Source organism: Dermacentor silvarum, chromosome 1 (assembly GCF_013339745.2).
Source record: "Dermacentor silvarum isolate Dsil-2018 chromosome 1, BIME_Dsil_1.4, whole genome shotgun sequence".
Taxonomy (NCBI): Eukaryota; Metazoa; Arthropoda; class Arachnida; order Ixodida; family Ixodidae; genus Dermacentor; species Dermacentor silvarum.
This window is the reverse complement of record NC_051154.1, coordinates 14,428-39,834: the sequence shown is the minus strand read 5'-3', so window position 1 is coordinate 39,834 and position 25,407 is coordinate 14,428. Positions and strand designations below refer to the sequence as shown.

At 44.6% G+C, this 25,407-nt stretch overlaps 1 protein-coding gene across 1 annotated transcript; it reads right to left on the bottom strand.

Moving 5' to 3' along the window:
- Nucleotides 1-2,110: 2,110 nt before the first annotated feature.
- Nucleotides 2,111-23,307, bottom strand: LOC119456037 (anillin-like). Its single transcript, XM_049664544.1, has 4 exons — nucleotides 23,207-23,307; nucleotides 17,399-17,485; nucleotides 12,424-12,531; nucleotides 2,111-5,806 (listed from the first exon to the last, which is right to left on the bottom strand). The coding sequence occupies exons 2-4, from the start codon at nucleotides 17,438-17,440 to the stop codon at nucleotides 5,588-5,590; spliced, it is 369 nt and encodes a 122-aa protein (XP_049520501.1). The 5' UTR covers nucleotides 17,441-17,485; nucleotides 23,207-23,307; the 3' UTR covers nucleotides 2,111-5,587.
- Nucleotides 23,308-25,407: the final 2,100 nt, after the last annotated feature.

The following is a 25,407-nucleotide window of genomic DNA, read 5'->3' as shown; positions in this document are numbered from 1 at the left end:
TAACGTAACCGTTTATAGTGCAGAACTGGCTACAACACGGCCTTTTCCGACTCCCGTTTACCCTCCCATAGAACTCCATGTATACCCATACCGCTTAAGTGCAGCCGCGTGAGACGAAATTGCGGCTTCCGCGGGAAAATATCGCCGACAAGGGCGGTAGCGAGCACGAGGTGCGCCCACCGATGGGAGAGGAGATCAACGAGGGCGATGCGGAGGAGGAGTATGAGACGTGGAGCACGAGTCCAAGGGCGATGAAGTCGTCACCGCGCGCCGTATGTGCGAGTGAAAGCGCGCGGGTGACGCGCGCCTTCACGGACAGCGAACGCACAGCGGAGAGCAAACGCGGCTTCCGTTGCGCGAAAGGCCGTGGGGGTATGGAAGGGAGGGAGGGAGGGGGGGCGACGCTGTGCTGCGGCGCCAAATGCTTGCAACCGAGCGCAAGGGCAACTGGCGACGCAATCTCCCCACGCGAAAGGAGCAAAGCGGGAAGGTAGCGCGAGAGGGAGGGAGTGGGGGGTGGGGGGGGTGAGGGGGCGGCTCCTACTCTGCCAACAAATGCGTTCTTGTACTTTGCGCCTGTGCCGGCTGTCGGTGTTGTCGCCCGCACCGTATCTTGAAAGCGATCTCCACACGGCTCTGACCTTTGTATGCACTGTGCTTACGACGCTCAGGCTCAGTTTCCGTTGAAGCGATAGACCGCACGAACCTTCGCTTGCTGCGGCGGCCGCGCGTGTGGAAGCGCGCGGCCGCCGCAGCGAGCGAAGACACAAAAAGAAAAGCACAAAAGCAACAAAAGCGCCACCGCTTCAAACTCCTCGCGCCCAGTCGCGGCTTCCGCGCTGCCCGGCGCCGCGTCCGCGCCAAAAGAGAAAACGCGCGTGACTGCGCGCTGTTCTCTTTCGCGGCCGTCGGTGGGGCGGCGTTTATTCGTATCAACCGACGCGGGTCGAAAATCAATTCGTAACAACCATTCTCTAGCACGCTGCAATGTAATGGGGCTCGGCCGGGACCGCAGAAAAATTCGTATCATCCGGAAATTCGTATTAGCCGTGATCATATCATCGAGATTCCACTGTATATGGGGCTTTTACAGCGGGCAATGTATGTGAAAGTAAGTGGTCACTGGTTCATATATTCAATTCAAACACTAAAAATGACCCCACCCCCCCTTCATCGCGGTCCTTACTGTGGACTGCGACGAAGCGGTGGTGTAAAAAGCACTTCAGTGGCTTAAAGCATGGAAGCCCTTGGACGTGCTAAATGCAGAATTCAGAAATGTTTTAAAAACTTTCAGCGTGATCTTGCTCCCGTAAATATTGGGGGCAAGCTCCATCACTGGAAAAACTGGTGCCTCCGTTGGCGTGATGCGATATGAGGGATCACGTGGACACAGCGGCCGCGTTGGCTGCTTTGGAAGCGCCGAAGCGAGCTGAAAACGAAAGTTTAAAGTTCTGTGCTCTGGTTCTGCTTAAGTGGAGAACTTTGCCACTTCGGGTGTCTGCTTGACAACACTTGAAAGCACTATTATAGGTAGTGGCTGCCTTTGAAGGCGTCAAACATGGTTGGCTACTGCTCGGTACCGCAGTGCCGGTTGTACGCAACGGAGCCCCAATTTCAGCCTTCACACGTACCCGCAGGACAAGAAGCTGCATGAAGCTTGGATTGCGAAACTTAGAACTGGTAAGCAGCCATTGACTACAACCCAGGTGTATTGAATATAGACAGCAACCCACGGAAGAAACAAGCAGTACGATCCAGGCTTAATTGGAGAGGCTTGACTCGGTCCACCGCGGAGCCAAGCCATGCCACTTTAGATGGTACCATAAAACGGCGCTTGAGCCTTGTTTTTGAAAGCCCGAGCAACCCTTTCAGCGCAGATTGGGCAACGATTTCTGATATGTCACTGAAATGTACTAGAGTTCGTCTCTCGGTGCAGTTCGGTGCAATTAGCGCAGCGGCAGCATCACTGTTCAAGTATTCGCACACCCCCAGTGATGCAGTTGTACAGGTACCATGACTGGGTGCAACTGTGCTTGGCACTGGGTGCCATAAGCTACTGAGCAGCTGCCACAGTACCAGGTGACAAAAAATAAATCATGAAGTTGTAATAAAGTAGTTCAGTTTATATACAAACAAATGCAACAAATAAAGACAAGTAACCATGCAAGCATCAACACAATTCTAAATACAGCTTCAACTAAATGATGTTATTACTGTCAAGTTAAAAATATTTAAAATGTATCATGGTTACTTACACATTTCCAAACTATGAAGCAACTATAAGGCAGCAATAAACAAATTGAAGCACAATCAATAATTAGCATTATTTAGAAACATCATGCATGCACTAGCATATGTCCATCCCTATGTGTTGTCTAGGTTCTCTTCAAATGTAGTAAAACAATTAAAATCTATATTTATTTATTTTATTTATTTAAAAAGGTTAAAGTGCAGCCAGTAGTAAAAAATAAAAAAATAAACTGATTTTTTTCGTCTTTCACCAAAGATTACAAAAATTTAAAAAAAAAGGCACAAGAGGGACTAAAGTGCCACTTGATGCTACCTTACTATGGTTAAGTCAGTTCAAGAGGGGAAGCAAAAGGACCAAGTGGCTGTCAACCACATATACAATATTTTGACAAGGAAATCAAGTTAAAAAAATTCTACTGAGCATTTTTCTTACAAAGATTTCAACATTTTCCAACGAGAATAATATGAAAAGAGAAAGTACTGCAATAGAAAAAGTAAAAAGCCATCAGATAACATATTTACCCTTATGTGGCACACAGGAGCGAAAAAATTGAATGGCAAGTTAAATGGATATAAACACAAACATTACACCAGCATTCCCCAGTGAGTACCATTCATTGAATGTTCTGTTAGAGGTTGTCAATACAAAAATGTATAAGCAGGAAGTGCCAGTTACCACTGGCCACAGCCTTGTGTTACATTGAGACAAGCCTCTAAAGATGTGAACAGTGCTGCATCATAAAACCATATAGTGAATTATGTTTGGCGAGGGTAGCCGCTTTATAATGCTCCTACTTCTCCAATGAAATTCAGCAGTACTAACATAAACAATCAGTCTCCAAATAGCCAAAATAGCTCACTGATCTTTTGCTGCGCCAATATTTCCACCAAAGCAGCAGAAATGCCTAGCACAGTAAACACAGAAAAGTAGTGAAATGGTACATCAGTCTAACGCTGCTGAAATAACATGGTGCATAAAATGTCACACAAGCATATCTCAATGAATTTAGTGTGTGAAATATCAAATTTTGAATGTTATTCAATTCTAACCACAATTTGAGAATTAGGACATCTGCAAGCATTGCGAACTGTTCACTGAACATGTAAGAAGAACCCAATCTTGTAAGCTAGGTTCTTCACAATGCATCATCCATTAATATTTGCAGAAATAACACAATGCTGGCCAGATTTCAAGTAAAGACAAATTGTCATGCAGGTGCCACCTGAAATACTGTCACAGTAACTGCACCATCAATAAACCAACTTTACGTAAATTGAGGTAAGGTAAAAGCAAAGAAGACTACCTTTCAGGAGAGCAAAATAAAAAGCTTATAATATATACACCCTTGACTATGCAAGACAAACACACTTTTATGTTACATGCAAATTGAACTGAATCTTTTCAGAACCAGCAGAAGCATACCAGCTGTAGGATTTCCCCTTTGTTATCGCAGCCTGGCATCATGGCATTTCCCATAAAACTACACATAATATGACACATGGTATTATACCAAGATTCTTAAAACAGCACCAAGAGGCCTCTCAAGGAGGCATGTCAAGTGTTGGCCAAAGCTGACTTTGCACATGACAAACATTTGGTGGCATACAGTGCAGTCAACTGTTAAAGGATACATTGCCATGATTGACACATTTACACTTCAGTTGTGGGTGCTGCCAGAAGCAGCGCAAAATGCATTTAGGAGGCTCACAGCCACTTACCACAAGTACTCTGCTGCAAAGTGAAGCCCCTCCAATCAAGCAACTGAGGAAAATTTGATGACAAAGTGCTTGTGTGTTCCCTTTAACAGTAGATCGCACTATTATTGAAATCCTTTCTTCTTTAAACATTAAAAATCACTTTCTTCAACCACTTACATAACACAGTTATGAATGAGTTTGTGGACAAAAGACAAATCACACAATGGCAAAAGAAGTAACTTTTGCAACTATATAATCCACACAAAAATGAACGAGTAGCAGCATTAGTATCTTGTATTTAGCACACTGTAAGCAGGATACCATATGTCAAGATGTGCTGCTCCTGATGCAAACTAAAATTCCACTTTATCTACGAATACACAATGGTGACATTTGTTCTTGTGGTGCTTAAATATTTTAGCTCTCTAACACACTAAGGGGAGATGTGTCTCAGAGATCTACTTTCGTCAATTTTGATGGAATAAATAGGATGGAATTTATGCACAATATAAAGCTTTATTATCCTATTTTCAAATGTAATTTCAGTTTCTCAATATCTTATCTCGCTTTTCTTGTGCAAGGTTTGGGCTTCAAACCAGGCCCACGAAAGTGTTATAAAACAGCCTATATTACTCCTTACAAACATAATTGCAAATAAGCTGAAAAGCTATTCGTCTAGATTTATTATTTAGAGATATTTTTTAATATCAACTTTAGTTATTTAGAACTAATCGGTTTCCTAAAACCCATATGACCAAATTGCTGCAAATTACAATAAAGCCTAAATACTTGCATTTTACACATAGTTGTAGATGTGCAAGCAAAATATGGCTGAGATTGAGTAAATCAAGTACAAGAATTTTTGTCCACAAGTAATAAAAACAGCATCAGATTGAAAGAGAAAAACGCAGTGAAACAACTTTTGTTTCTGTTTTCTAATAAGAAAGCCCATGTGAGTTAGTAAAATATAGTGAAAGAACTGCGTAAATCATGCACGACTGCATGCTTACAGGACAGTGCATGCAGCTAATAAAAGCTAAACGCAGGATAAATCCTTATCTTCTGTAAGATGAAAACAGCATGAACATAAAATCAGGAGTGAGAGGGACGCAAAAGACTCTAATGTCAACTACAAAATCTTGAAGCCAGATTAGCACGATCATCCACACACAACCAAAATGTTTTCAGGTTTTAAAGCCACCTGAAAAAGCATAACAAATTGTAATAACAGTTACAGTCATGCCTTGCTTTATAAAAAAACTGTCATATTTAACTTAATAGATACTTCAAACATATCTTGCAAATATTCAGTAAACGTTAGCAGTTTTTTTTTTTCCAGGTCTACCATGTGATTCATTTCAGACAAAAAAAAGTAAATGCAAATGGCACCTGCAAACCAGTAATGCAGCAGCAAATTATGATATAGCATGCAATAAGCAAGCCTTCTCTAGAATACTATTGCTAAAATCAATGCTGGCACCTGCATGATGAGCACACACAATGTACAAGCTTGTAGACAGTGACAGCATGCACTGTGGCAGGTTGTAGGAGAGCTGACTAAGGACCAGGAAAGCACTTCAGTTGGCCAGATTGCATGCAGGTGGCAACATGATCAGGAAGCAGTAAAAGTGCCCAAATATCAGTTGTTTCCCATGCCTGCCCAGGTACGCAAGCTCTTCAAAACACTTGTCAGGCCAGAGCACCAGTTCTGCCTTTCCTCCCTTGTGTCAGCAGAAAGCAGGTGGTCCTTGCCATTTATGTGCAAAACTATTGTGTGAGGTCGTGCACATACATCACGTGATGCTAGACGTGCCTCTGGACTGGTGCACTGGCTCAACTCCAATCGACCTACTGGTTCCTGCATCACAGAACCGCAGAGACAATAAGGAAAACAGAAAATTAAAACTGCCATGTAATGCTATCATAATAGCACAAAACAATTTGTTATCCTCCCGGTGTAAATATGCGACTTGAAGAGGAGGCTTTTAATACATCACAAGTAAAGAAACAAAACCTGGAAGGTAACGTTCCTCATTCAATTCATATGGAACTGACTTAATATGCGACTGACTTAATATTGCATTTTAATAAAGTCATACAAAGAAAAGAGATAATGAAAATAAGGTCATGCACACAAAAACCTTTTTCAATGCATTGAATTTAAAAAATTTTTGGCAATGCCCTCTAAATGGTACCGCACTTATTTAAGAAAATGCTGACTGCTAACATTTTTCAAAGGTATGCAGTCATTGATAATGTAAACAGAATCAGCTCTGCTTCACACACCATCTCATATGCTGTTTGCAGCCTTGCCGAACATAAGGTTTCCTTAAGTTTCCTTACCTAATTACCAAGTTGCACATTTGTGTGCTGTGTTTCTCTGTATTGCTAGTTGGGTGGAATGCTGAGTATATTACACTGCATATCTGGGGCCGTACTTTCAAAGAAAAATTTTTTTCAGCGCTATTTTTTATTTCTTATAGTCTGTCCTGTCAAATAGCCAATAGTGGAAATATGGCTTCATTTGAGCCAATCGTGAAGGAAATTGGGTTATTACAAAATACAGCCCAAGGATGTGATTTTCTATGCGTGACAAACTCTTTTTTGTAGGGGGTAATGAAAACACAACTAACACTTCACAAAAATTCTTGCACTGAATTTTTTTTTCCTTTTGGTGAAACATTAAAAACAGTCCCAGCTGCAACACCATCTATAAGAAGAAACCAATATCCTTACTAAGCAAGTTTCAGTGACGCCATATAGTGAACATTTCCGGATCAAGAATGTTGCTTGATAACGAGAAAAGCCATTTTCTGCCATGACCAGAATGCTTATGATGAGGTGGCTACATAGCTGTGACAAGTAAGAAAAGCAAAGTATTGACACACATAGGTACAAATGCTTGCTACCTCTGCTTGTGTTTGTGAACCTTAACTGTACGACAGTAGACTTCCAATAATTTGACTTTTTTTTTTCTTCTTATAAAATCAGGTCCGCATTAAATTTGGGTGCACATTGTTTTTATACTATGAACTCATAAAAAACTGCATGCACGTTATATTCAAAGGCACGTTAGAATTGGGTAGATACATTGTTTTTCTACTATGGACTCATAAAAAACTGCATGCATGTTAGATTCAAAGGTGCGTTAGCGTTATACACCTGTTACACGGCAAATCTAATGTCATTTCCAACAAATGACATTAGCTCATAATGTCACTCGTTTGCTGTCACACGGGAAAATTTAATGACATTTTCAATCGAATGAGTTCGCCAAACTTGTCTTGGAACCTAATGTGTACCCTCGACAACAGGAGCCTACCGATCAACTTCACAAACAGTGCATGCTGTTTTATTGTTTAACAAAAAATAACTATTGGTCTGTGAATTTTATTACATAATTATTACTTTAATGACGTTTAAGTGCATCACAATGCATAATTACTGAAAGCTACTCTCAATCCAGTGACTAGACGGCCGTCGTTGGCCTTGACTGTGGCATTCGTGTTTGTTCGCACCAGCCGCGGCCGCTCCAGGTTAAGCTGCCGTTCCTCGTTGCCATGTTTGGCCCGCATGCACATTAGAGTAGCGATGACATGCAACTGCCACTCTCATTCCTCTTCAGCAGAGGTAGTGGTCACGCCAGTCATGCTTTCCGCCTTGTTGATTACCTGATTACCTGACCTGAGCTTGACTCGACTTGGTTGCGAGTGTCGATGAGTTAGTGATCCAAAAGCACGGCATGAAAGGGAGGGTCACTTATTCCAATAGATTTTAGCATATTATAAAATGATCACTGGAAAAAAATGTGATGCTATTTTTGCCCCTTTATTTTACTATCGTCATTGTCATCAATTTCAAATGACATTAGTTTTCGCCGTGTGACAACGCGTGGTAATAATGACATTAAACCTGAACGAATGTAATTAGTTGGAAACGACATTAGATCTGCCGTGCGACAGGGGAATTAAAATTGGGTAGATACTGCCAAATGCAGCAGCAGTGTGTTTGGAATTTTTTTCTGCCTCTGCCTTTATTATTGATATGGCAAATAATGACCATAGGTTAGTGAGGTCTAGGATTTCTCTCAATTTGAAGAAAGAAAGAGTAAAATTATCCGGCGTGGTTGCTTAGTGGCTATGGTGTTGGGCTGCTAAGCACGACGTCGCGGGATCGAATATCGGCCACGGCAGCCGCGTTTCGATGGGGGCGAAATGCGAAAACACCAGTGTACTTAGATTTAGGTGCACATTAAAGAACCCCAGGTGGTCCAAAATTTCCAGAGTCCCCCACTACGGCGAGCCTCATAATCAGATCGTGGTTCTGGCACGTAAAACCCCATAATTTAACTTTTAATTTTAATTTTAAGAAAGAGTCAAATTAGTCAAGAAGAAACAGGCGCACCTAGACACAGTAAGGGCAAAAGCAGACCAATTCAGGCTGGTGCTCACAAACAAATATGCAACTTTAGAACAGAAAGATGAAGATAAGATAGAGGCAATGAATGAAACCGTAACTAGGCTAATTTCAGAAGCAGCAATTGAAGTGGGAGGTCGGGCACCAAGGCAAACAGTAGGTAAGCTCTCTCAAGCAACAAAGGACCTAATAAAGAAACGACAAAGCATGAAAATGTCCAACACAAGAGACCAGATAGAACTCGCTGAACTGTCAGAACTGATCAACAAGAAAATAAGGGATATTCGAACGCGGGAAAGATTGAGGAACCAGTAAAATAAACTTGGCATAGGACAAGGCAAGGTGTATGCACTGAAAGATAAGCAGGGTAATATCATCAGCAATTTCGATGATATAGTAAAAGCAGTGGAAGAATTCTATACCAACCTTTACAGTACTCAGAGCAGCCATGCTACCTTCATTCGAAGTAGTGATGAACAAGTTACAGAGGCTCCTTCTATAACTAGCGATCAAGTTAGAAGGGCCTGTTAGATGACCCAAGGAAAAGCGGCATGAGAAGATGGAATAACAGTCGATTTATTCAAGGAAGGAGGAGATATACTTGAAATACTTGCGGCCTTTTATACGCAATGCCTCACAACCTCAAGTGTACCAGAGAACTGGAAGAATGCCAACATTATACTGATCCATAAACTGTTAAAGAATTGAAGAATTATAGGCCTATTAGCTTGCTGTCAGTATTGTATAAAATACTCACCAAGATTTCCAATAAAATCAGGGTAACACTTGACTTCAGTCAACCAAGAGAACAGGCTGGCTTCAGGAAGGGATATTTTACGATCGATCACATCCATGTCATCAATCAGGTATCATTGAGAAATCTGCAGAGTACAATCAACCTCTCTATATGGCTTTCATAGGTTATGAAAAGGCATTCGATTAAGTAGAGATACCAGCAGTCATAAAGGCATTGCGTATTCAAGGAGTACAGAAGGCATACCTGAATATCTTGGCAAATATCTACAAAGATTCCACATCTACCTTGGTTCTGCACAAGAAAAGTAGAAAGTTACCTATCAAGAAAGGGGACAGGCAAGAAGACACAATCTCTCCAATGCTATTCACTGCATGCTTAAAGAAGTATTCAAGCTATTAGACTGGAAAAGCTTAGGAGTGAGGATCAACGAAGAATATCTCAGCAAGGTTCAGTTTGCAGATGACACTGTCCTGCTAAGCAACAATGGGGACCAATTACAACCAATGATTGAGGACCTTAACTGAGAAAGTATAAGAGTGGGGTTGAAGATGAATATGCAGAAGACAAAGATAATGTTCAATAGCCTGGTAAGGGAACAAGAATTCAGAATTGCCAGTCAGCCTCTACAGTCTGTAAAACAGTATGTTTACCTAGGTCAATTACTCACAGGGGACCCTGATCATGAGAAGGAAATTTACAGAAGAATAAAATTGCGTTGAAGTGCATATGGCAGGCATTGCCAAATACTGACTGGGAGCTTACCACTGTCGTTGAAACGAAAAGTGTACAATCACTGTATTCTACCAGTGCTAACATAGCGGCAGAAACTTGGAAGTTAACAAATACGCTCAAGAGCAAGTTAAGGACAGCACAAAAAGCAGTGGAATGAAAAATGTTAGGCGTAATGTCAAGAGACAGGAAGAGAGTGGTGTGAATCAGAGAGCAAACAATGATAGCCAATATTCTAATTGACATTCACTTATTTATGTGGGTGTAAGTTCACTATGTCTGGAATTACATGCAGTGAATGATACTCTGTTTTTCTGTACAAAAGTGGTGTTACCCTACTGCCAAACAGCTGCAGGACCTTTGTCAGGAGACCAGTAACCTCTTGTCCTGACTCACGGGCAATCCTATGTACTATTGTCCAAAAAATTTTTTTTTTAAATTGGGAGAGTGTGTTCAGCTACAAAGAATTTCAAACCTTCTTGTGTTGCACAACTTTTCTTGGTGAGAAAAGCAAATAAAGATAGCTTTATGAGAAGTTGTTATGATAGTTATGATAGTTATGAGAACACTGTAAATCTTAGAGATAAGAGTCGTGCACACATAGTTTTCAAGATGCAAGATGTTGACAAAAGTGCTACAGCTCCTATGCCGACATCACAAGCAGGAAGCACAGGGTGGCCAGCAGTTCTAGGGCATGAACTGCAAGTACGCAAACCAATCTTTAAAATTACCCAAGTTATGGAAAATCTATACAGTCAAACCTCGTTAATTCGGATCTCAAGGGAGTAAAAAAAATGTCCGAATTATCCGAATGCCGAATTATCGAATGGACAACAAAATATGCATATGAACAAGGCTTTTATTCCATACCTTCACTTCGTAAAGAAGTCCGTGATGGTTGTTTGTTTTTTCGTCGAAAGCTGGGCGGCAAGGTCGACTTTTCGCACATGCGCCAACCCGTCCAGTGCAAGCGTGCCGCGACGTGCGCCGAGGCGCGCGCCGCGTCTCTTTCGGCTCACGTCGCGGCGTGCCAAGACGCGCGCGCCGTGAAAGCAGCCGCGAAACGGGTTTTTCTAGCCGCAGAAGGGATCGCTCCAGGACCGATTTCTTGCGGTTTGCCGCGTGCCGCGCATGAAGGAGACCAATGAGAGCAGTCCGCTTCCCTGACGTGCGCGCGGGAAACTGGTGTCATGCGGACCCGCCCGACCGCTCGTTTCTAGTCCGACGTTATCGGCGCGCAGGTCAGCATCGTTCGCGGCCAGCCACGCTGCGCCAGCCGAAACGCCATCTCTTCCGACGCGCGCGCGTCGGCTGTTATCTTCGGAGCATGCGCAATATGATCACAAGCCCGCGCGCCGCTTTGAAGGGCTGTCTGCGACCATCGGCGAAGTGGAGTGGGCGCCTTTATTTCTTCGCGCTAAATGCATTGTGGGTTGGCGCATTCTGCGCGACCAACGCGCGAATGGGTCAGGAGCCGTGCCCATCGGGCCGCGTCGGAAGCCGCCGGTTACGTTGAGAGGTTCGTTTCCGCCAACGTGACGTAGCGTGCACGCTCGCGTTACGTCTGACTATAAACGGCCCTGAACAAACGCTACAGCGCGGCCGGCGTGGCCCAGACACCGCCAGATATTCAACGCGCCCTAAACGATTCGCTCCCTACGCACGTAGGAGCTGCGCTCGGCAAGGTCACTGCGCCCGGTCCCGGAGATAAGAGAGCCACGCTCAGCGGAGACCAGTGCCTCAAAAGTCCCTAAGCGATTATGTCCCTAGGCACCTAAGAGCTCCACGATTGCCATGACAACGCGGTTAGTTCGAGAAGGGGGGCAACGTTGAGGGGGGGAAGAGTCTAGTCTGTCACGTGATTGCCGCAGCGGCGCGCCGCCGGTTGGTGTGGCCGCCCTGCCGCAGCTGCGTTTTGGCCGCCGGCGGCGCGCCGCGCGCGTTTTGCGGCTAGTGTGTACGTGCCAGTACTGATTTCTGCGCTCCAAAACTCCAAAAACTCACTTCAGCGCCGGTATTGGCCTGTCTCCAGTCCGAATTAAGCGGTGCACGCGTAATTTCGTGCCGATTTAACGAGAGTTCGCTGCCATAGACATATGTACATTTTTGAAGGGAGGGAATTAGCAGGCCGAATTATCCGAATTTCCGAATTAACGGGGGCCGAATTAACGAGCTTTCACTGTACAACCATCAGTTGTGCAGTCTGGAACACATTGCCTAAATGTCCATGGGAATTTATGACACACTTTATTCATATCCATACGCTTGAAAAAATCTACAATGTTGCTCTTTTAATGGCTAGCACATTCTTTGGTTGAATGAAATAGATAAGTTGCCTTTCCATAATTGTGGAATATTTGAATTTGTGCCATTAGCAGGGTACTGTCTGCTAATGTAAGCATACTTCACTCTATCAAATTCTAAGTACTCTCTTAATTTTAAAGCTTTTTTTTTTTTTCTTGGGGGAGGAGGGGTGAGTGGTGGCTTAACTGCAAGTTAATATAGTAAGTTTCAACAGCTCCCTGTAAGGTGCATGATATTGCAGGAGGAAGAACCGTTAATGCCACACTTGCCTTGCTGCCTTCATCTTCAGGGTAGCGCCAGTAGGACAGTCTGTTCTCAGCAAGCACACACCAACGCCTGTGCCAGGCACCAAATCCTCCGACTTCTTCAAACATGGACTAAAAAAAGTTGGTACATGTTACAATTAGTGAAGTTGTTACAGCATTGCAACAGTAGACTTGATTTAAAAACAGAAAAAAGTTGGAACAAATTGACTTGGGCGATTTGGTTCATCTTGAAGGTATATATTGAAACAGCGTGATGGGACGAGTACAAGAAAACAACCACAACAGGTCCCATCCGCTGTTTCAATACATCTTCAAGAAATAAGCGAGTGATTTTTGTTTCCATGGCTTAAACAAGCTTGGGATAAATGGAACATTAGTTTTATTAAAAAGCGTTGAGCAGTTTAATTTTACTACAGTGAAAAAGATGTACTTCAAATATCACAGCTTCTTTTGCATAAAGTATGTATTCATGCATAAAAGGTTTTACAAGAATTCTGCACAGCCCTTGCATCCAATATAGTTCTGCTGACTTTCACCTACATGTCTTGCCGTCTGGCCTGAAACAGTAATACAGACTGGAACAGTAATATATGTGTCATCCTCACTAGAATCATGGTCATTGCCACCAACTTCTGTGTTAATGTCTTCAATGGTTTTTTCAGATCATGTAACAAGGGAATCTGCCGAAGACTCATATTCCTGCAGCATGAAGGAAGCAGTAGAGGCAAACCAACTATCTTTCCATTTCGGTAGAGCTAACTTCCTCAAGAATCGCTTCTTGCCTAGTGACGCGTCAATGGTGAAAATACTGTTGCAACTTTGGATCGTTAATTTGCCTCAACATGCCTCCAACTGCCCAAAGGAGTAGACTTTTTCGACTATTTAGGATAAATAATTAACATGGTTGTTAAACTTTTCCTGCTTCATATGTGGTATAACTGTCAATGAGGTAGATGGTAGCTTCGGTTTCAGTTCTGTTCTAGCCTAACTAAAGTAAAAAAAAAGTGTTCTATTTACCCGACGTTTGTTAATGGTGTGCCTATGAGCAGCAAACCAAAGTTCGCATCCTTGTTTCGTTTATTTGCCAATTTGATTTAGGTAAGCTTAATTTATCTGGAGTCCACCGCACTGTCAACTACAATAACACAAGGTATAAGGCAAGCTTAGGATAGGTAACCATAAACAAAACTTGCTCCACATTCAGGTGCAGTACCTATTTATACACCAAGCATAAAGCTTATGAGTCATTATTATTAAAGGGGTTTCAAACAACTTTTGAACATAGTAAGCAACTGCAGCCGCCGACAGACCTACCAGACGACGCGCGGTACTCTGGCGCCATCATCGCCACACTACGCGTTTCTTCTCAAGCTTTCGCCACAACCTCTCCGCTTTCCACCTCATGGTTTCACTGCACCCCCTCTCCACTTTCCTCCTCGCGTCTTCCATCTCCAGCTGCGCTCTGTGTTCGCTTTCATCTTCCTCTGTGCTCGTTCACTTGGTTACGCTCCCGACGCCCACGCTCGCCAAAGGAACGGGCGCCTTAGAGCTGTGCTCTAAAATCGCTTGGCCTCGCTTTCAGCAACGTCGTCATGCAGCGTCATTGCAAGCAGCTGGACCGACAACGGCTATTGGCTGATTTTATGATTGTGAGAACATTTTCAGTATTACAATTATTGTTCATTTGAGTTAAATAAGTGAAAATATTTATGTCTGCAATCGAAAAAAGACAGAAAAACGACTTCATCTTTGCACTGCTGGTCGAAACATGACAGTTGCGCATTGCTGCGTCAGCTGCACATGGCCTTAGAGATGAAGAGCATAATAGATACTGCGGCCGTCATGGCGTGCCGCCATGAGAAGTTTCGCGTTCAACCTTGGGGCAGGGCCAGCAGTGCATTGCTCCCTTGCGCTCTCTTGCCATTTCCCCTGTGTAGCCTCCAACGTGATAGTAGAAATGAAAGGAGACAGAAAGCTGCTGATCGGTCTGATAACTAGGTCTAACTTCACTTGTGTTTGAAGGATTCAAAATTTTTGCAGCAGGAGATTTGTGAGGCAACATAATTTAATAGTGATGTCATGCTATGATTAATTAGAAAAGTGTTTTCAGGGCCATTTTAACAGGATTTTTCAACATTTCTCAACACGGTAAATAAAGGCACTGAATGGAATGCAAAGCTACATTTCAAAATGCTGAAATGGTTTCTAAATGTCTTGATGTATGTACCCTCAGTCTTATACCTCAACTCCTTTGCAATATGAACCTGACATCTCAATCTGCTAGTGTGTTTGTTGATCTTTCCACACATAAATTTCTTATTTTCATGCTAATTCATAGTTGCAGACTTTGCCCCAAATTGAAATTTTCATAATTTTTCTATGCTGTGTAAGGGTACTTGCGATTCCAAATATATTCTGTCAGGATGACATGTTTTCTCACTGCTCACTACAGCGGTGCCTTTGTGATATTGTATTAATGACTGCACAGCAACATGTTCTCACTTAGTGCTGCAATATGCTGCAATGTCAGCTTGAGGTAGCTGGTGGTGAAGGATTTTTCAAGTCACTTTTATGGCCTTTTTCCTTGACCCTCTACTTCTGCAAAATAACTGCAACGGTGATTTTCTAACACTATAGTCGCCGACCGACAATTCGGACTCGACGGGGACTGCCAAACTATCCGAATTATCAAGAGTCCAAAAGACCGGATTTGCCCAGAAATAGGCTACTATTTCACAAATAGCAAAAAAAAAAAAAAAATGCAAAAAAAAGATAGCCAAAACAGAATTTTTGGCACAGTGCCAAGCATGCTATCTTTAGCGTGACTAGAGCAAGATGCATCGGCGTCTACGAGCGACATCATTCTTGGCAAAGTGCCAAGCCCACTATCTTATGACAGTGAGGAAACGCTGCCGCCCTTTGACATGTCCGGTGCTAGTCATGCGAAATATTGTGAACATAAAAGTATCTTTCAAAAGTGATTGTCCAAGAATACAGCCCAAGTTTGTCAATGCGTGTTGCTGCGAGCACATATGCTTGTCCTTGGCCTCGACATTCCGTGGCCACGATTATCTAGAAATCCCTTTTATGCTAGTCGTCGACCGATAAATCGGACACCGATAATCCGGACATGCTCGGTAATTCGGACAGCTTTGCGGCACCGCCAATCGCCCCATAGACCTAATGTGTAAAGATGACCGATATTTCGGACAGCCGCCAGCTCTACATTCGATTATTCGGACTCCGTCCATGACTAGCGTCTGCGGATTCTGCTGCCATTATCTCCTCGGGCAACCTCGATTAGGCATGAAGTAAGGCCTCAGAGATACGAGACATCAAGTAAGGCCTCAGAGATTACACGTAAAACAGTAATCTCTGAGGCCTTGTCTCGGTCACAGCACTACGCCTCAGATTAAATTACAAATGCTTATTTTGGAAGCTTTGCCTGAATTGTGAGGACCCAGCGCATGGCCCGTTCTCGCATGCTGGCTCCAAGAAATCTTTCTCATGAAGTTATCGACAGGCCACGTCAAATGGTACCAACGGTACCCTCGCAGTCCAACTTCGATCAAGTCTTGAGTCGCAGTCCGAATGACCCCGACTCCGCAACTGAAGAGCCTGAACTGCCGCCTACCACAACGAGCTCAAATGCGGACGCCATTGATGGATGACCTGCTAAGCTGCGGTGTGCCGATTCCTGCCGCCGTTACATTTGAAGACATTGCAGACGTCGACAGCGCGGTGTTGTGTGCCGAATTGAACGATGATGAAATAATTCAGCAACTTCTCCCACCGTCAAACGGCGACTCTAACTTGGACGATGATGTACCGTGCGGATCTCACTCGATCCTTTGCAGTCCTTGCATCAGCGTACAGCGATAACAGAAAACTGGCAGAAATATAGGCGTACTTGGTTGCACGTAAGCGGAAGTGTGTGCAGCAACGAATCAACCACTTCTTTGCACAGGGGCATTAAAACGTAAATAAAATTATCTTTTTTGAGCACATTCGTTTTTTCGGACATTCGATAGTTCGGACTTATTTACATTCCCCGTGAAGTCCGAATTATCGGTCGTCGACCTTTTCACGCTTTTTGCGCTTCGTCAGTGGTCAGAGCTACGCTCAGCACACTTTATCGACGAGATTAGCTGGCCATGAACAGTGGATGATAACTAAACATGGTTTTTGGGCACTAGATGAGACATACAAAAGGAAGGACACACTCACACAAGGTGCCAAAGTGCGTGTCTTTCCTTTTATATGTCCCATCTAGCGCCCAAAAACCAATTGTTTAGTAAACCCCACCAACATGCCCAAGAAGAATTTCTATAAGTGGATGACAAGAGTGGCGTAAAATCGAGTGGAAGGCATCGTTACAATATGACAGCCCGTGTCTCGACCACTGCCATGCTATCACTACAGATTGACGAAAGCACAATCAATGCAGGCACCGAATTCTCGTCGGCGACTACGACACCAACTAGGACTCACTAGTTTTGGTTTCGCAGACCACTAGGAACATGGCTGGAGAAGTCTCAAAGCGAAAATATCACTATTTTGCTTCACTCGGTGGCCATATTAATTAGTACATAGTCGCGCAGTCAGAGTCCGAATTATCACACAATGCGCTGTATGGAACCTGAAATTTCAGTCGTCCTAATACACCATAAGTCTGTGGGGCTAGTGGTGGTGCTGCAAGGCTGTCCGAATAACCAAGCATGACCGAATTATCTGTGTCTGAATAATCAGTCGTTGACTGTAGTACATGTGCACCTGCTGCAGGGGAATTGTGACTTGGGCAAGCTAATACATGTCCAATTAAAGAGCATCTCTCAAAATGAACATGAACACTAAATACGCACAACACGAAATCATTTTGTGCTCTATCACCTTTGCTGACCTGGTTCACTTCATTCCAGAGACTAGTCAGACCGTCTAACCTACTGCTTTTTCAACACCGAAAGGTTATGTGACTTACCAGGAATCCTCGAAGCTCATGGTGATGTTCAGGTCTCAGCATCAACTGTACCAGCAGTGTCCCTTCAAGGGGTGAGTTTGGAGGAACCTAGCCCAAAGAGGCAGAAATGCTTTTAGTTAATGTATCTCACCTATAAAAGTAGCAACAAGCACTTATATGTTATGTACTGTATTTTACAGACTATAAGTTACATTTCCCCCAAAAAAATTTTCAACAGTGCAACTTGTATATTCATAAAACCATGCGCGCTGGCACAACCAATATGAGCATTCTTTTTTCCCGAACACTCTACCCCGCAGAGGCAATGCCAGCGATGTGTCTACAAACATCTCGCAAAAATTATTCAGCGGTGACGCTGACCCAGCGATGCTGCCCGCCAATGTAGCCAAACTTTTTGACTGCGTCGGCGGATGAGACCTCCAATGGCTTTGAGTGAAGCGCATTAAAGGTTGGTTTTCTGTGCCTAAAAGGAGCCTTGGTTGAAGTTTTTTTCAGCTAGAATTTGTGGCTCATAAAAATTTTGTGTTGGGAAATTTAGTGCCATAAAATGACTAAGCATTTTACGGTGAATGTACAATGGTGCATAATTGCATTTCATGATGCTGACCATCTTAGAATACCGTATTTTTTCTGCGTATAACCCACGCCCTAAATCACAACATCCCAGGAAGAAAAAAATATATTCGCACGTATGATCTGCGGAAATAACTGCATACAACAATGCTCAAATCTTTGCAAAAACAGTCTCCATTCGCGGATGCAGATCAAGCTGGATTCACACGCTGGATGTTACCACGGATGAATCAGTCACGTGATTCGTGACGTGAATCAGATCACTTCACAGCTAGCATTAACATGACAGCATGGATGGAGTAGCCCTCACGTGGGCAATGGCGATGAAGCAAATGCGACCAAGCCGAAAATCCCAACGGTGGTTTGGTTCACTGCTGCATTGCGAAGCACTTTGGGAACGGGTGACGTACGAGTTTGCTCTGGCACCGCGTGTGCTATTCCCGAAATACTAAACGCAAAATGGCGACCCGTAAAGAGGACGAGAATGGGTGACCATGAAAGAGGGGTGAAGGGAGCTTCAACACAGGTGTGGGGAGAGGGCGGGGTTCCTTAGGAGATAACGAAACTTTGATTGGCGGAGAACCTTGCCTTGAGGTGAGACTTCAAGGCGAAATTCATATATAACCCTCACTCCGATATTACTGTTAAATGTTTTGAAATTTTGTAATGGTTATACGTGCAAAAATACAGTAGATGCGTCTTATGCATTCGTGCTACTTATATACAGTTGACTTCCATTAATTCAACCCTGACGGGACCAACAAAACTGATCGAATTACAGTTAAACCTGGATATAACGAAATTGACAAATTCCCGAAAAACTTCGTTATAAAGAGGATTTCGTTATATGCAAGTTCGGCACGAAAATTCTAAAAAGAAACGCTTACCGTATTTACTCGATTCTAACACGCACCCGTTTTCCGTTTTCGTCGAAGCACTCATCCATGGAATGTTGCACCAGGTACCGGATGCGTGAACGCGTGTCGTTTTGCACAAGCGCGAGGCATCGGAAACGAAGAGCGAGCGTCATGATGGCGTTGTAGCGTCGTATAGTGTTACAGTAGAACCCCGCTGTTACGTTCCCGGGGGCTGCATTTTCCCGGCTGTTACGCCGTTTTCGGCCGGTCCCGGCACAGCTCCCATAGAACCCAATGCATTGGTAACCCCGCTGTTGCGTCACAACTGCGGGACCGTTCCCGCATCATACGTTGCAAACTGCCACCCCGCGCCGGCCCGAGCAGCCATTTTGACTTTTCATGTCACTTGGCTTGGTGGCTTGACGATGGCATTGGCCGCCCAAAGTGCCGGGGGCGACAACTATGACGTATTTTTGGTTTCCGCCAGCAAAAGTATGGCCCTTGAGATCCGTATTTGCTATATAAAGATGGTGTCTATGACGTGTTGCGGCCCTAAAATTGGTTTTGGCTCATGGATATTCCGTATAAAGTCCAAGGGCGATAACGCAGTCGCCGCGTGCCGTATGCAGTATGTGCGAGTGAAAACGTGCAAGGGGAGCCGACGACCGCGTCTAAATCTTGCGCACGCAAGAAAAACAGGGCGGAAGCGCACCTTCTTCCGTTGCGCTCGAGGCTCCGGCGAGGGAGCGAGGGGGGAGGGATAGCGGGGCGGCGTTCTACTGCACTCTGGCATCAACTGCGTACTGCGCGGCGGCGCGCGGGCCGTATCTTGAAAGCAATCTGTCTTGGGGCAGAGTATAGCAGTGTAGGTGGGTCGGGGGCTCGTAGCTTTGTGCGTGCTGTGTTCTCGGCGCTCAGTTTGCATTGAAGCGATAGACAACAGCACGAAGGTCACTTCGCTCGCTTCTGCAGTGGTGCTTCCACACGCCGCCAGCGTTTGACTTGACAGTGCATGTCCGCACTCATTGAGTGTGATGTGTCACAACGTGTACCAGCGCGTCGGCAACATCAACTGGAAAAGGAGAGAGCGCCGGCTTGGCGGGCTAGGCCAGCTGCAGCAAGCGGCAGGATCAGGTTTAAATAAAGGGAGGGGGAAAGGTCACGCCTATGGCGGCAAGATTGCCGGGTCGAGGGAATGCAGGCCCGCCTCGCACACGCATGCATGCACACGTGCGCTTGCTTCGCATTCCGTCGAGGCGGAGGTACTTCCGGTTGCTGCTCGAGCAAAAATGACAAAATTTCGGGCGAAATCTTTAGGTTGTCGGAGGGGATAACTCGTTATATCGAGGGGGTCTCCCGCTGCCACTTCGTTACGTAGAGGTCTCAAATACATGTGCTTCTATGGAGTAATGGCGGGGAATAGAAGAACTTCATTATATCCAGGAATTCGTTATATGGAGGTTCGTTATAAGCAGGTTTAACTGTATCCGGCGGGTCGAATTAAACAAGATGCAGGAAAAAACATCAAAACACACCGCTGATTCATTTGGCAGTATTTTCTAGATTCTAACACACCCCCGAATCAAATTCGCACCCACTTTCTATGTGTCCAAAGCAGATTACTAACATAGAAATGACATTAAAGCTCCTACTAAACAAAGTACTATAAGTCTTAAAGGCACCTGATTCTTTAGCAAGAAAAATGGGCAAGGGTGTATTTCGGCACAGAGCTGCACAGTTTTATAAAGTCAGCTTTGCCGCAATACACTCGTGATATGTGGTAAAGCACCTGACCACCGCCGAGGCAGTTTTGGTATCATGTCCGCTTGGAACTGCACAGGCAATTTACGGCCCAATTTTTTTGAAAAAAAAGGTGCGTGTTGGAATCGGGTAACTACTGTAATCAGACATTGTAAGCTATGGTTCTAGCTTGAAAATCTTCCAAGGGCAGGTTGAAAATAGGCATTGTCGACGGGAGATAACGTGTGTTCAACACATTCATTCTCCCCTAAGCTCCGCCGAGAAAGATGCTGCCACTAAAGGGGTTGCTATTGGGGTCACCTAGGGGTCAGGCACGTGCATGCTGACTGGGCAAGTTTGAGTTATCTAGCGAAGGCCAATTTTAGGATCTAAGCAATGAAAGCTTGGGCCTATAGAAATGCATTGTAACCAACCGGAACCTTCGGCTGGGATCAAATTAACCAAAAAATCAAAATAATCTGGAATCGAATTAACATAAGCCTACAGTACCAACAGTTTTTTTTTTTTTTCGAATATTGCAAAAAGTAGGGGATGCGACTTATACTTATAGTCCAGAAAATACGGCATGTAAACAGCAGTCCACTGTTAAAGGGCCCCTCACCAAGCCACATAGGAAATTTCGGTTTAATGCTGGAAGTTGTTACGTGCTCTCTAGGGAGCGTTCTAACCGCAAGAATTTAAAAAATTGGTTCATTATTAGCCGAAACAGAAATATTTCAGTGCCGCGAACACATTTCAGGAGGCGAGCTTTACCGCCAACATAGACACACTCTCTACTTGCCCCGTCTAGCCTCTGCAAGCGAATTCCTTCCCTGCGTTCTCCCATACCGGAGCTCAATGATCGCGTGACGCATACGTCACAGGCTCTCTCTTTTGTTTCCCTTACTTTTTTTACTCCGCAGCGCACTCCCGCTGATGGTGTCATGCGCAAGCTGTTGCGTTTGCCATGTTCGTGCAGTGCACGATATTGCACGCTGTAGAACACCTGACTAGCAGTATAAGTCAATGCTACACGAAAACTGAGGCAGAGAGGCAGACAAGCGGATCACGGAGCATGATCGCGCGGTGGAACACGGTATAAAATGACAGTTTCACTGTCTGCGCACGCAAGTGCACGACGTGGGAACAAGCAGACAAAACGGAAGTACATCTTTCTTGCTTGGGTACGAAGTAAAACAAAAACACGTAGACATTCGGTTTGTGTGTTTTATTATTTCTCTAAACTTTAATTCGTCTATTCAAGCAACAGATTACACAAATAACAGCTGTTGCCTTAATAATTCTCGATGTCACATGTCACTAGGAGCAACGTCACAGCAAAGACATGTACAGGGGTTGTCAAAAGTTTCCAGGCCACAGCTTGCGCGAACACGTTCACTCTCAAGCAAGTGACGCGGCCCCTGGAGTAATTTGGCCGTCGGAAGCTGTGGGTGGCGATAAACAGTGTCCCTTACCCTCTTCAAGAAACCTTGGGGCACTTAAAATCCGATACATGACAAGCCACAGGGCACGAAGTCAACGTGTTCGCGCAAGCTGTGGCTTGGAAACTCTTCACGACCCCTCTACGTAGGCGCACTTGCGCATATATACGTCAACCCTCCGGCTTGGAGCGCCATGCCCGTAAGGAGAAGGGCAAACAGTGTTTGGTTTGAAATTTCAGCTCTTTCTACAGCGCATAGCAAAGTAAAACTTAGCGGACAGAATCGTTAGCGCGCATTGTATGCATTACGCTTGTCAGCTCAATATGGCCAGATCTGCTGAGGGGCCCTTTAAAGGGAACGCCGGAACACGTGGCATCGGCTTGGTGCCACCACTCATGGCTGGCAGCTGCAATGAGTTTTGTGCAGGCGCAGTGAGCGCTGTGGGCGGTGCTTTTTCATCGCTTGCTACCGTATGATGCCGTATGATGCCGTGTCGCGAAGCAAGCCATTCACGCGTTTTAAAGTAGGCCCGACACGGCATGGTCCCACTCTGATAGCCAGCCATTGCAAAAGCTGAACAAGAGTTCGACAAGCCAGAATATTACCTCACAGATATTTTGACATTTCAACTTAAAAGAGAAAAATTATAATTTTTTCTTACGGACGTCTTTTGTGGCACAGCCATATTGGAGAATATTTCGCCATGTGTAGTGCCCATCTCGTGTGCACTAATGCATAATGTGCATGAATACATAAGTGGACAATTCTTTATGAAACAAGAAGGCGAACAAAAGACATCAGTGTCATTACTGCTGATGTGTAGTGCGACATTTATCTGATTATAGATCAATCCAGTCACTTTCCTTGCGTTGCTTGCTTCGTGACAGTCCGAAGAACGGCAGCAGATGACAAAGAGCACCACCCACAGCGCTACTGCACAAAAACTGAATTGCTCAAGAGGACATTGAACATTACTGAGCTGGTTTTATTCGCATAGTGAGTGCTTACTTTGTTAAAGTTTTGGCATAAGTAAGCTCAAACAACGTGTGTAAACAAATACATAAAATGTTTGCTCTTAAAGAGTACACTTATTATCAGTGGTCACGCAATATTTTGAACCACCATATTATTTAAAACATTTTAATAAAATGTAAGCTTATTCTCTATTCTTCAATACAACAAATGCAACACAATACCTTTTCAAGGTTAAAAGTTGACCGTCGACAGTTTCCAACTGTTAATCGTACAGAGCCAACAAGGCCAAACTGGGTGTCCTTACTTTCGAGCCTGATGGTGCACAAACTGCAAAATAAGCATATTAACCAAATTAATATGTGGCGTGAACAAATGAGTAAAAATTCAATTAGGAAATGTTGCATCACCCTTCCTACAGCCCTGAACTCCCATTTTCACATCTTTGGGCCTTTAAAGAAGGTGTTAAAAGGTCAGAGGTTTCACTCAGATAGTGAGGTGAAGGCCACTGTCCGTCAATGGTTCGATAGCCAACCTTCAAAATTTTACATGGATGGCATTCATAGATTAGTCAGACAATGAGATAAATGTCTGAACGTTTATGGTGATGTCTTTCAAAGAACAAATACTGCGACACACTCATCATGGATGCCTGTACATAGTGTAAAAAGCGACTACAATTACTACTTTCGCAGATATTGTGTGCAAGCAGCTTTCAGTTGATCAACCCTTGTATTTCTTTCTTCCTGCTAGAAAAAATTAAGTTCATGGATATCATAAACAAGCATACCTACTCCTAAAATGAGAAGTAAAGGTCCAGCCCAATTTCAGCCTGGCTAACCCGAGTGTTCCAGTGCATACACTAGGCAAAGGGCTTAAAATACAAAAACATTTTCGCATAACATGATATTGAATTGTTTATTAAATTATTCGAAAACAGGGTACATGCCTAATTCTATGCACAATCAAGAAAGAAAAAAGAATGAGGTTCACTAATGTAATCACACCTGTGCAAGTACAGTGTAGACCGCTTATAACCTAAGTCCCCGGAGTCGCGAATATCCGCACTATAACCAAAACAACAATTTCCAAGGCCCGCACATATGCAAAACATGTGCCCCAAGCCGCCACGCGTATGCGACAGTGAAGGAAAGCGGCTAGAACGTTTGCATTCAATTTACAGTCGAATCTCGTTAATTCGAACCAAATCACGTGGCAGCGCCTCCGACCGGCATTGCTCCGGCACCGCCGTAGAGTAAAAGCTTTGGAGACACCCCTCAATGTCACGCGTGAACAAAAAAAAAAAAAAAAAAAAACGCGGCACAAATTTCACCCTCTCAAATGGCAAGGTCGCCGATTCTGTGCTGCGCCAGAAGATACGTGTACGTGCTGATGTCTCAGCCACGCTACCGTAGCCTCGCGTACAAAATGGCAGTGAACCCTTCTTTCTCCTTTATGCTTCCTCTACTTTCTAGTCACCTGTTGACCTTGCACGTTGCGGTTAGGCGCAGAGGGAAGCAGCGGCGCTGTCCCAGGCCGGCCAACGAAAACTACTGTGTAACGAAACTGCTGACACCGGCAAACGCCCGCTTTCCGATAACAGCAGAAAACGAAACTTCGGGGAGCTGGCGCTGGGCTGGCTGGAGCGGCGGTGCCTGCACGGCGGCGGGCGCGCACGGTGACAGTCGAAAGTGAGGGAGCTACGAGGGAGGGCGAGGGGAGCCGACGAAGTGGCGGAGTTGCCGAGGCTAAATCCGCTTCCCTGCCGCCCTCCTCCCTCACATTCCACGGTCTCCGCGTGCGCCCTTCGCCGTGCTGTGCCGGCGCCGCCCGCTCCCTGAAGTTTCATTTACTGCCGTTATCGTGAAGCGAGCGTTGGCTGGCGTTAGCAGTTTCGTCGCCCCTCGCACGCTATGCGTGCTGTGATATTTCACGACTCGCACTCAAGATTCTGGTTTCAGCCTCACTGGCTGTTCGTTCGCACCACATGCCCTTCTCCTCCACTTCGTCTCTCTTTCTTCCTCGAGCACTCCTTGGGGCGCCCGTTTGAGGGGAGTGTACGCCGTCTCTACTGACTTCCGTACTCCCAGGCAGCCGCACTGTAACCGGTATTTCGTTTCCCGCAACTGCACTATAAGCGATATGTGTATACATGGAGTGCTATGGGAAAATTAATGGGAGTCTGAAAAGATCGCACTATATCCGGTCCAGCACTATAAGCGGTTACATTATAAGTGGTCTATACTGTATTAGTGCTTGTGTATGGGTGCATATTGCTACACGCGTGTTGTATTTGGTCGTTTGAACGAGGCGCGCAAGCACCATCACTTCAGCAAAGAGGAGAAAGAACGAACTGGGCTCGCGCTGTGAATCCAACCGGTCAGCGCTGCAACTGCTGCTGTAAATTTAATCTGTAAATAGTTTC

Bases quoted from the DNA above. Each gene is read 5' to 3' on its own strand.
- LOC119456037 (XM_049664544.1), bottom strand. From the start codon at position 17,440: ATGCTGAGACCTGAACATCACCATGAGCTTCGAGGATTCCTG. The intron at 12,532-17,398 runs GTAAGTCACATA...AACTTTTTTTAG, and splicing joins ATGAGCTTCGAGGATTCCTG to TCCATGTTTGAAGAAGTCGG. The intron at 5,807-12,423 runs GCAAGTGTGGCA...TCTGTGATGCAG, and splicing joins CTGAAGATGAAGGCAGCAAG to GAACCAGTAGGTCGATTGGA.